This window comes from Strongylocentrotus purpuratus, unplaced genomic scaffold (genome assembly GCF_000002235.5).
Source record: "Strongylocentrotus purpuratus isolate Spur 01 unplaced genomic scaffold, Spur_5.0 spur5_scaffold_18, whole genome shotgun sequence".
Classification (NCBI taxonomy): domain Eukaryota; kingdom Metazoa; phylum Echinodermata; class Echinoidea; order Camarodonta; family Strongylocentrotidae; genus Strongylocentrotus; species Strongylocentrotus purpuratus.
This window is the reverse complement of record NW_022145603.1, coordinates 32628930-32642044: the sequence shown is the minus strand read 5'-3', so window position 1 is coordinate 32642044 and position 13115 is coordinate 32628930. Positions and strand designations below refer to the sequence as shown.

At 36.4% G+C, this 13115-nt stretch overlaps 1 protein-coding gene across 1 annotated transcript; it reads left to right on the top strand.

Moving 5' to 3' along the window:
* The first annotated feature begins 3058 nt into the window (after window positions 1-3058).
* LOC100894018 (serine/threonine-protein phosphatase 6 regulatory ankyrin repeat subunit B-like) lies at window positions 3059-7872 on the top strand. The gene is made up of 3 exons (XM_030988946.1): window positions 3059-3884; window positions 5831-6026; window positions 7392-7872. The coding sequence occupies exons 1-3, from the start codon at window positions 3059-3061 to the stop codon at window positions 7870-7872; spliced, it is 1503 nt and encodes a 500-aa protein (XP_030844806.1).
* Window positions 7873-13115: the final 5243 nt, after the last annotated feature.

The window sequence follows — 13115 nt, the reverse complement described above, 5'->3', positions numbered from 1 at the left end:
ACCATAATTAAATTGCCTAAAACCCCTGGGTTTCTAGGGGCTCTGCCCCCTCGACTCGACCCGGGGGCCTAAGACGGGCCCTTGAATGCTTATCTGACCGTTATAAAATGCCTCAAATCCCTGGGTTTCAGGGGGCTGGACCCCACGCCAATTAGTGACCAGCCAGTGCCATGAATAAGGTATCAAAATATGCTCATCTGACTGTAATTATTTAATGTCCATACCCCCCTCTGCGCCCCTTGATCCCCGCTGGGGCTTTGCCTCCTAGACCCCACGCCAATCTATGCTATGCTCTACCTGATCGTAAATACTTAAGTATTTTGAAAAACGTTCAGCGGGGCCTGCATGTAAGAGTGGGGGTGATGCGAATTGGGCCCCCTCACCCTCTAAGAAATCCTGGATCCGCGCCTGCGTGCAGGCAGACAGAGCTCGTTATTGACGAGTGTCTAATACTTCAATCGAAAACATGGCAGATTTGGCTCGCATCTCGCCCCGACATGGAGATCTCTCAGAAGAAAATGTTTCTGCTGCCTTACTTTATAAAATCTACCTCGTGCATTGAAGGGTTCTGCCCATTATTTCTAAGCAAATTCCCTTAACCCTTCCTTGCCTGGAGCCTTAAAGTGCAGGTTCAAAGAAAATCACAAATATGGCAAATAACGTATCACTAGAAAATGGTAAGCTAACAAATGGCCATCGTACAAGTTTGAGGTCAACTACATATCGGGTGATTTATACAAAAATACAAATAAAACCACCTCCATATCATCTGGGATATACGTGAGATTCGCCAGAAAAGTAACGACGTTTTAATAACGTCACAATATGAACCGATCCTGCCCAAGCAAACGACATCCCATGAAGAATGGACATAATTGCAATGCTATTATTTCTCAAATTATAATGAGTTTAGGGTGTATAAATGTGATGGAATTTTACACCATTCGGAAAGGGATATGAAACCGAGTCTGATATCTAAATTCTTATGTGTGTAAAACACAGGATAGGGGTTAATGAACAATCAAAGAAACCACACTTTTAAATTAAAAAGAACCCGGAATGATAGCATGGACGGCATTTATTCCCTCTTGAAACGCCGAACATACCGCGGTGTATGCAGCTGAAAATGCGATGGCGTTTTATTTTGTTTACAAGCGACGGATTCCTTTATTTTCTTATCCTTGCAGTTTTCATCAAAAAAATACCATGCGCGGGGTTTAGAGTGAGGCAATATATTAAGAATCAAGAAGTAAGATAAATAACTGAAGAGAAGATGACGAAACAGGCACTGAAAATGTGTGAGATGTTATGGGACATCGAGATCTGCTCGTGCAAATCATGTTCAACATGTGACGTCACACACATCTCAGCAACGATTGGAGAGATTTTCAGGTGCAATGCCAGGCTGTATCTAAGGGTTTTTTAATTGATAATAATTATTAATTCGAAAACCAAGCATTGAATTTTGAAAACCTTTTCCAATCAAAGTGTCACCTTTGCAATACTGACAATAAAGTTAGTTTTTTAAATCAATGAACTTTCTCTTTAACACCCCAACCTCCCAGGTATGTAAGATATTTATATTTCAATTTACATTCAATAGCCAACTGAAAAACATGCAATAACAAAAACCCAATAGACTGTGTGTCTTAAATGCAAATTTATGCAATAATGCATCCTCCGCTTGACTACCTCTAACTGTCCTTTGAGTAGTACATTTCCTACCAGTGCTTAAACAAAATAATTCCCTTCTTGCCTTGAAAAAATTCCTTTTTATGACAGATACCGACAGCCCGATAGACCGACGAAACAAAGAAATACATAGAAGAAGATAGACAAAATGCCGGTCTCGCGGGCTGTAGCCTATATCTAAAAATGTAGACAAATTAGCTCAAGTAACGCCAAAAGAGCTTTGATAAAATGGTCCTATGTGCCGAATTTCTTGCGTATTAAAGAAATAAAGTACGGTAATTTTGGAAGCAGATTTTAGGAAAGATTTTGTGTTTAGAAAACAAAATAGCACTAACAGTCATATTTCCCGATTATACAATAATAATAATTGTGAATGATACATCCATTCTTGCGTTATTCAAACTAATACAGAAAATGTAAATTGATTTTCAATTGGATTTAATCATGGGAAAATGAAATACTTTTGCGATCAAGTGGGTAAGCTCAATATAAATTTTGTAGGTAAATATCACTGCGACTAGCTGGTTTCGGCTCATTCTAAATAGTCAACCGTGCATATCTTCTCTTGTAAATTACTACTCTCGCTTACATTCCATCGAGGTGACGTACTGTCGTGATGATTTTCTACATAACAACGCCTATTTCTCACAAAAGGATCCGCCATTTTCTCCATGACTGTTCAATCAATGAAGTTTGATCGGGAACTGTGGACAGACACAAATGAATTATTTAGTTCTTACCTTTGTGTTATATACTATCAAATACAAGGTAAATTCTTCGGATAAAATCAGAGAGGCTAAATTTTAAGAAAAATTATATGCGTTTTATCGTGGAACAATTTTATGCACTGATTTGTTATTTGCTTTGACAACTTACAATTTCATTTTGAAGGAACAGGCTTTTGATGGTATATTTGGATGGTCCGGAGCACGTTGGCTTATGTGAAAGATATCAGACGAATATCGTGGATATATCAAACTTGTACCCAGACGGACAGGACTATCCCAGACGGATTCTTTAATCATAACATTTCAATTGTGCTCGCACGCATTTCTTCATTAAATCAGAAGCATTCCTCTGCCGTAATAATGCATATCAATTAGTAGGCTACGAATTGTTTAAACCTGCAGGTTAACAGAGAAAGAGAAGGCTGCAGAGCGGGTTGTTGTTGTTGTTGTTGTTTTGGTTTATAGGCGTTTGTCATTCAGAAGTGAATTGAATATTTACGCGGGTAACTTCATGTATCTAGTCTCTTCCAAGAACGATTTACTGAACTCGAAGGTAACTTTCACGAACACGATATGGTCTAGAACGAAGAAATATCTATAAGATTTGTTTACAATTTGGTCCACAGACATATCAAAATATGGCAGAAAGAGCAGCAAATGAGCCTGCCGGTACTTATAGAGCCCTTCACTTGGCAGCTGCAAATGGAGATGTTAATGAGGTTCAGTATCTGATTGGTCAAGGAACACACATTGACACGTATGATGAAGACGGTAATACACCTCTTTTATATGCATCAACTAATCGTTATCTTGGAGTAGTTCAGTATCTCGTTGATCAAGGGGCAGATGTTGATAAAGGCAATATCGGTGGTTCGACACCACTTCACTTCGCATCAGGTTGGGGTTTTCTTGATGTAGTTCAGTGTCTCGTTGGTAACAAAGCTAAGATTAATAAGCTTGATGATGATGGTAATACAGCTCTTTACTCGGCATCAAAGCAAGGTCATCTTCACGTAGTTGAGTACCTCGTTGGTCAAGGAGCACAGGTCGAGAAGGTTGATAATAAAGGTTCGACATCACTTATTATTGCATCAGCCAAAGGTCATATTGATGTAGTTAAGTATCTCATAAGTAAAGGAGCAAATATTAATAAGCCTGATGTTGATGGTAAGACACCTATTTACGGTGCATCACTAAAAGGTCGTCTTCATGTAGTTCAGTATCTCGTTGGTCAAGGGGCACTGATTGAGAATTGCGATAATCATGGTGATACACCAATTCATGCTGCATCAGGCAATGGTCATCTTGCTATAGTTCGGTACCTCGTTCGTCAAGGAGCAGAGATTGAGAGGACCGATAATGCTGGTCACACACCACTTCTTCTTGCAACAGGCCATGGTCATATTGAGGTAGTTGAGTATCTCGAGAAAGAACTAGAGCAGAGGGAAGACGAACGAGCTGAAGGTATGATTCACATTTAACAGTGATCCTAGGCGTCTTTACCATGTTAAATAGCGATATTTTTTTTGTTATAGGGACCGAACTTTCATAATGCTTAAGTCTTAAAGGGATAGTTGGATTTTGGTATAGAGGGTGCTACACATTTTTTTTTTGTCAAGAGTTGATGAAAAACTGAATTAAAAATTTGAAAGAGCATATAATTTAAATGTTAAAATCATCTTTGTTTGATCAAAATCGGTTCAGAAAAGGCTGTAGGCCTATTATCATTTCTAATATTTGTGAAGCCGACAAATATTCGATAATTCTGAACCAGCCTTTGAGCAAATATGATAGCGCTTTATACGTTTAATTCCAGCCAACGCCAATGTTGGATTTTTGTTGGCTTTTTCGTGTTGGTGTTAATACGCACAAACAAGCCGGCCCGTGTATTGTTATTATTGTTATCAGGGGCGGATCTACGGGGGGTGGGGGGGGGGGGGTTAGGGGGCTAACCCCCCCCCCCCCTCTTGGGCTGGTAACAAGAACAAACAACAAACAAATCTTTCAATCCTTTAAATAATGATTTTTTTTCTTCATCTCCCCTTACCCACATTGTGAAACCAAAATTATCGAATTTTCCTGATCCTGTAACTGAACGAATTTTAATGAAAATAAATGTTGTATTGCCGTTTGGTCAAATTCCACTTGGTCCAGTACCCAGTTCGTTCAACTTCATTTAGTCTACATCCAGTTTACCCGGGTAAACCCGATATACCCGCCAAACATGGTCAATTAACGTATCAACTATCATCGTACTAGTCAATTTACCGGCATGGCGATAGCCGCTTGTCTGTAACAAATTGGTAAAATGGCCGTTTCGTCCAATCTATATATTTCTTGCATTTTGGTCCCATAAATATTTGGTCCATTATCATTCGGTCGAATTACTTTTTTTTCTAATATCAAGTGTTCTAAACCCAATAAGTCCATTTCCTGTTTGGTCTAAACTGCATATTCCCGTTTGTCCATACTTTCATTTGGTCTATTTCAATTCCGTCTAATCCCATTTTGTCTGATAACCATAATATTATGGTCTAAGTATCATTTGATCTAATCATTACTCGAAGGAGACTATTTGGAACACCGTTTTTAGGTTTGATCGAGTATGTGTGCGTCTGTAACAACCATCTATCTATTGATACAAAGACATTAGAAATCAAAATTTCCTTAATTCAATAACAAAGCAATATATAAACGATCAAACTTATTGATCTTAGTTTCTTCTTTCAGTATTATTACTTATTATTGTTAACAAGTTTTGTGTGAGAGGGCCATGTTAAAGTTTTGTTAATGTAATTGTATTGTTTATTCTATTATATTTCATTTCAGTTATTTATATAGTATTATTTCAATAGGGTAGCCCCGTCATTAGTGGAAATACTATCATAATTGTGAAATTAATTCAACATAAACTTTAAAAAAAATCATGGAGACTTGACTATTTTTTTGTTAGTAAATACTACTTCTTACACCACAACTAACGTTAGGTTGTATTCATGGTGGATTTAACCCCTGGAATGTTAGCAACATAAAAAAGATTACTATATACATTTACATTATTACAAGTGCATATACAGTATCGGTATCCAGAACATAGTTTAGCTGCAAGCTGCTTGTAAACGGTCCTGAGTATTGTGTTTAACAAAGATTAATTGAATATTCATTTTTGTAGCGGGGCACATGCCTCCGGGCAACAATGTTGAACTTTACTTTTGTGCACCCTGACCCACTTCCTGCTCCTATATCTCTTTGTATGTGTTTTTTCATTCTTATTTATATGTATGTACTTCTCTCTTTCCATGCTGTATTGTATATCTGCTTTTTATGTATGGTCGAATAAATGATAATAATAATAATAATAATGACTGCTGAGTATTTCTTTTCTTCACTCTTGTCTGTTCCTCAACCAGAAGTGATTCTTAAAAACATTGTGATGGCGGACCTCACTGTAACAGACTCCAGTGGGGAACAATGTGCCTTCCATGAGAAGAAAGCAAGGGATCACGAAGGCTGCCATTTGGGTGGAGGCTCTTTTGGGGAGGTCTTCAAGGCTGTACATGCAGTACATGGTGATGTAGCTGTGAAGCTTGCTAAACCTGGTAAAGAGTAAGTAAAAATATTTTGTTTAAATGGCATATTGACCCATAGAGGAATGCCATTTTCCAAATATCTCGAGCATTTTTCTGAAAACTTTGTTAACTTCTATGTGTCCGACGTTTAACATGCCCTTAACATCCCTCTTAATCAGTATTATGAAAACTATGTCAAGGGTATGTTATTCTTTTGTAGGTTATGTCCCCTACATGCCCATTTTTCATTGATTCTCCAATGAAACTCGCTGTTAAGATCTCTCAGCCAATCATGTTCGAAGCTTTTTTCGGGAAACCATTTTCGTTTATTTCTTTGTGTTTCTTTGTATTAATAGCTGCTCATATATATGTTTTACTCTGTAATCAAATGTATTGATGTAAACATGACATACTGTTTGACATGACATAACTTTTTTGTTGTTGATAGTACATATTGGAAGAAATAAATGAGAGCTTTATGCTCTTTCAATCAATGTTTCATGTTAAGTCCATGCATGAGGCTTGCATAAGGTTATGTGTATGCAGGCTGCATCTTTCCCATACAAAACTCCCTTATAGTTTTGAATTTAGCATTATCTTCTGGATACAGGTTATGTTTACTAATAAACTTTTCACATGTGGTTCTAGTTGATTTTACACTCCGTTGTGCACTGCAAATTTAAAGTTGTTTATGTTCATTATTGACTTTAAAACAATAAAGAACCACATCTCATACAACAGAGAAATATTTGAGATAATCTTAAAATTTTGAACTTGAAATAAACTACAGGCCTCTGCTGTAAAACATAAGAACATAATAACTCGAGTTTCATAGACATATCTCTGAATAAAGCACACTCTGGGGTAAAACGAGCTTTGACTGCAAATATGGGGACAAGATCATGATAATCGCACGCTTCTCACAACCCACCTTTTTAATCAGCTATAGTTTACTGGAGGCGCACACAAGTAGTTAATTTCATTCAACTCAATTGTTTTGTATTGTATTTTATTAGTAATATTTTATTTTATTTTGCTGCTTTTAAGGTATTGAACATGTTGAATAATTATACTAAGTTAGACAGTACCACCTGTAGGCTTTGAAACGTCTGTATAAAGTGTCCTATAACTGTTATTATTATTATTATTATTATTATTATTATTTTTTTTTTTTAAATAAATTTCAGTTTGGAGAGACAGATGAATATTGGAACTTATAAGATACAGAAATGTATTATAATTGGCTTTGTATTATTCCCTGTGTCACAAAATATGATTACACTAGGAGCGCGAGACGTTTATTTAGCGTATTACCATATTCAATTCTTAAAACAAATCTTCATGCCTTGTGGTAAGATATCATTTTCTTTGACTATTTTTTTCTTCTCACTATCCTATATAGACGTCAATTGGAGATGTACAAGAAACAAGTGGTGATGTACCAGAAAGAGGCTCAAAAGCACGAAAATTCCCTCAAATGTGAGCACATTGTCCCCATCAAAGGATTTGTGCAGTGTGAAGATAAGGCATGCGACTGTGAACTGTTTGGTATCGTCATACAATACATGAAGAATGGATCTCTTTGGAACTTCCGCACTACTAAATGGCGACAGCATCCTGATCATTTGGACTTCCGCACTACTAAATTGCTACACCACCCTGATCTCTGGCCTCTGACCAATAGGATGGTCTATCAGATCTCGCGCGGAATGCATTTTCTCCACTCCAAGTATATCATTCACCGTGATCTCAAGCTGGAGAACGTTCTAGTAGATCGTAATCTTAATGTCAAGGTAACATTCCTAACCTGTCATCTCTGCAGCATTTCACAAAACCATCATAAGTACTCAAGATATCCTATCGATCAAGTGTATTGTAATTAACACACATTTAAGTGGGATATCGTTGAACTTGTACTTATGACGGTTTCATGAAACAATGCCCTGCTCTTTATTTCAACTCAGAAGGAAAAACTTCGGAGGTCCATTTAAGTTTAAGTATCTCACTATTTCCGTCTGAAGAGATCGAAATAGAAAAATCTGACAAACTTCATTTTGAGGATAACGGTACTAAAATGTTTAGCTTTTATGGACTGCAGTCTAGACTAGCAGGATATTATATATCTAATTAATCTTGTCTAGCAACAAATTACATTATCTTCACTGACTGTGACTTCAGGTGCATATTAGCGATACACATTCTAAGGTTGTTTACAAGATTCCTAATTTGTTTTGCACAGTTTCCTGTCATAAGTTATGCAATACTGCAGATATACAATGAACTCAAAGGGAGGGGATACTGCTATTATAAGCATTTGTAACATTCACATATTTGTGGAATGGAATAGTTTTCATTATTTATATTTTGTATCATTCAAGTAATTCAATCACCAAGATCTGACCTTATCATACGTCATCAATGACCGTGTGCTGACAAGGTTTCCAGGAGTATCTAAATAACTCTATCTTGTTAAATGGTGCCCCTCTCCTGGCCCTCGTACCTTCGTGTACATTTGTCACTAAAGCATTCAACTAATCTGTTTTTGTTATTCTAATATTGATTTATACTTGCCAAAATGCAATAGTCTTTGGAAAGATATGCTATTTTCGTTTCACGCATCATAATGGAGCTTGCAGCTGAGCTTATTATAGGAAGATGGGGAATCATGTAAGATTCCCGAAAATTCTCCTTCATGGAAACAAAGATCACATGAGCTTTCATGCCAAACAAAATATGTAGTACCTTTACTTTTCGGGACAAATCAGTCTAGAATAGTGTGATAAGAATTTGACGGATTTTCTCTTTCTGTTGATGGCATGTACAGATTGCAGATCTTGGCCTTGCAACCAATCTCCAAACTTCATCTGGTAAGGGGTGTTATGGCACGGACAGTCACAAGCCTCCAGAAGCTTTTAGAACAGACATACCCAACTCAACTAAGGTCGTTACTCCAAAGTATGATGTCTACAGGTGAGAAAATATAATTCATATAAACACTCCTCAGAAGTCCATTAAATTAGCAAATAACTAAAGCAGTGGTGATTTGCCCAATCAATGTATATTCTGAATCTTGAATGAGTTCTTCAAGCTATTTCGGGTATACTGTAATCGTCCTGCACATTCAAGTATTTAAGGGTGATATTAGTCCAGGTTATCGTTACAGAAGGTCATTTAATGCTGGACTTAAAAACCAAAAAAATAATGGTTTTGTTATTGTTTAAACCCTGCTTTTACTATTTCATTATGTTAAAAATGTTACTTGAGCATCATTTTCGGCATCGAGGTGGTCTGTTATTGAACAGTAGAGTTCCGAATTTTGAACATTAATATGTGGTTTAAGTAATGAAGTTCTTCATTTGCTCCTTCATCAAACCTTCATTCATTCATTCATTCATTCATTTTTTAACGTGAGCCTTGTTGAATTATCATGTGCATAATTCAACAAGGCTCACGTTTAAAGGTTTGAAGACGATCGAGACCAACACATCGTTCTAGGGGATTTTATCCTCTTGGGCAGTGGATGTCATGTACAGTCGATCTAGAACCCTCGGATAATTTTTTTTGAAGACCCAATAGGAGAATGAAAGGGTGGAGAAAATGTTTACTTCACTGTTCACTTAAAAGTAGATATTCATTGATTTTAAAAACTAACTTTTTTCATTATTGCAAAGTTGAAACTTTGATTCGACAAGGTTATCAAAATTCAATGCTTGGAAACATTCGAAGTAATGATTATTACAAATTACAAAACGCTTAAATACAGCCCCGGCATAGCACCTGAAGAGCTCTCCGAACGCTGCTGAGATGTGTGAGATCACAGTATGGACATGATTTGCACAAGCAGACGATGTCCCATGACATCTCACACATTTTCAGTGCCTGTTGTCATCTGCTCTTGAGTTATTTCTCTTACTCCACTACCGTCAGGCTAAATTTATAATCTATTGCCTCACTCTAAACCCCGCGCATGGGTTTATTTTGATGACAAATGGAGCGATACAAAAATAAAGGAATCTGTTGCTTGTAAACAAAATAAGACGCCATTGTATATTCAGCTGCACAGACCGCGGCATGTTCGGCGTTTCAAGAGGGAACAAATGCCCTCCTTAATTTCATTCCGGAGGTTTTTAATTTGAAAGTCTGGTTTCTTTGTTTGTTAATTAACCCCTATCCTGTGTATTTACAAGCAAAAGATTTTAGTTCTCAGAATCGGGTCATATCCCCTTTTGAATGGTTTGACATGATATTACATTTATATACACTAAACTCATTATAATTCGACAAATAATAGCTTTGCAATTATGTTCATTCTTTATGGGATGTCGTCTGCTTGGGCAATATTGGTCCATATAGTGACGTCATTAAAACATCGTTATTTAATTGAATTAAATTATGGAATTGTTACATTTACCCAGTACTTATGTGAAACACGGACTTTAGCCTCTGATACTAAAAAGCGTTTAGAAAGTTGCGAAATGTGTTTTTTAAGAAGAATGATGAAAATCCCCTGGACTGACAAAGTTAGTAATGAGGAAATTCTTACACTTTGGATACTTTGGATGGACAGTCTGCAGAAATTGTTTGAAGAGAGAGGAGTGAAAGAACTGGGAGTGGTACTAATACAGAAGGCTAGAAGCCGAGGGTTGTGGAACAGCATGATCCCCAAAGTCTAACGATATGGTACTTAAAGAGAGAGAGAACACATTTTAAAAAGAAATTGCATACAAACATTTAATAAAGATCATGTCTATGGGGCTATTTTAAACCATGTTTTGTATGAACAAAAAAGAAAAGAAAAAAAAATTAAAACCGTTTCCTTATTCTATTAAGTTAGGATAATAATGTCTTAATTAAACTCTGTATAAAACAATTATTTAAGTTAAGTTTGTCGGAACCTATTCAATAAAATTAAATACTCTAATTGTGCATGTTCATGAATAATGAATTATTTACATGTTATAGTTACATAAATATGAAGTAAAATTGAAGAACAGTGTATTTCACTGTGATTCACTCAACCCTATGAATAAAATCAACACATGAGTGCCTTACTGATGAATATCTGCTTTTAGTCAGTTTTGTATCAACTTGAGTGCAATGTGTTGGAGTGTGTGTGAGATTTATTTTATGTATTACTTTATTTTATATTGGAAACAAAATTCCATGTTTTTTTTGTCATGCATTGACCCACAGCTTTGCGATGACTCTCTATGAACTTCTGACAGGTATTCACCCATACTCTGGTGAGTTTTTGTTTCCTGTTTTGATAGCATTAGTTAGATCAGGGATGGGAAAGAAAGGAGGCGAGACTCTTGTAATTCATTCAAACGCATTCGTGAGTTCTAAAGCGTAACAATGGGATGTGTAACATTCAACTTGGCTTTGAAGTTCCATGCTCCGAACCGCGCTTTCACTGCGGGGACTTTCGGAAGCCAGGCACCAGTTTTACATTTATTACAAAATATTAAATTACCGGCAAAATGTTAGAGTAAATCAAAAACCTTATATGGGGATTGTATTAGGAATAGTGCATCAAACAAGTTTTCCAATTTAGTACTCCGTCCTTCCTATAATTTGTGTGCCAGAGTTGGTAAAATAAAAATTACATCCTGACAAAAACTCTATATTTGAGGATAATGCGCTAATTTGTACATGTTTTAATGTCCCGTTATTTAATCCATGATTTACAATCTTCAATAACATTAAGTTTGCTTATGCGTGTTTTCGCGTGATTTTAAAAATATTTTTGAAGTTTTAAAAAAAGGATGAAATTACACAGTTTGTGTTCGCTTGTTATACTCTGTACACATTTAACAATGGATGAGAAATCATTGAAAGGGACAGCGAATAGTTGCTGTGATACCATTTTCTGATGTAGGAATGCTAAATCCTGAAATTTCATGCGCTCTTTTATCTCACCACCTGGTCAACAGTTGCAGATTAACGCATAACTTTTCGGCGGCGTGGAGCATGGGGTCAAAGGAGAGCAGCTTGATTCCAGTCCTTCTCTATCACGTCCCTGGTTAGATTTTGATATATATTTTTAAACCTGACTGCTCAAAAGTGCATATATGTTTGTAAGTAAGGAAAGTGACTGACGGTTTCAAATCCTCTCTGAGGGACATGGTAATGAGGTTTAATACCTTACCAAAGAGCACTAGTCAAGTGAATTCACATGGTTTAGAACCTGGGTCCTCCTATATAGTTATGAGATAACTGTTCTACCACTGAACCATCTCACATCCCCTAATTGGTGTAAACTTTGTTTGCAACTAGATCATGAATAACAAATCATGTTACACAGAGACTATAGGCTCAATTTCCTAATGCTCATAAATGTGTGTTTAATTGCACTAACATTTGACTGTTTTACCCATTCATGTTTATTGCTAATGCAATTACTTTCCATTCCTTCTAAATTATGATTTTTGTTTTGTTTTTGTATATCAGAAAGAGGATTTGCCATGATGAAGATCTTCAAAACAAAAAACAAACCTCCATCTCTGGATCCTGTTCCAGAAAACACTCCTGAAGCTCTGGTCACAGTTATGACGGATTCATGGAGCTATGACGCGAATGATCGTCCAAATTTCGGAGGTTAGTTCATACTTGATTGACCTTAGAGGCAGGGTATTCTACTGATAGTACTTCATATTTACATTTACTTCCATCTACTGCTCACAATTTTCCGATGTGTCGATAGCCATATCCCACAATGCATCATCAACTGCATGACACACGCATAATGAAGCTTGGTTACAGGACCGGAAATCGCTCTATGTACGCCGTCACCAAAAGATTACGCCATTGTAACAGTTGTGGTAGCGATTTTAGAAAAATACCCTGCCTTTATACCACAGTCTTGACCTTAAAAGTAGAATCCTTAAAATACTACCAAGCTCTTCTGGTTTTCATTTAGACATTGCCATGACTGTTGTAGGATACTTGTAAGATACATTGATATGTTATTGTTATTGTACAATTAAATATATTAGACAATAACAATAACAAGAAATTCCTTGAACAAAAAAGGAAAAAAGGGTGTCTTTTTTAAAGCAGTAATGATATTCTGCTATTTCTTCTAAGAGGGAGGAATATTGTTTTTTTTTCTTTTTTTTCTGCGTTT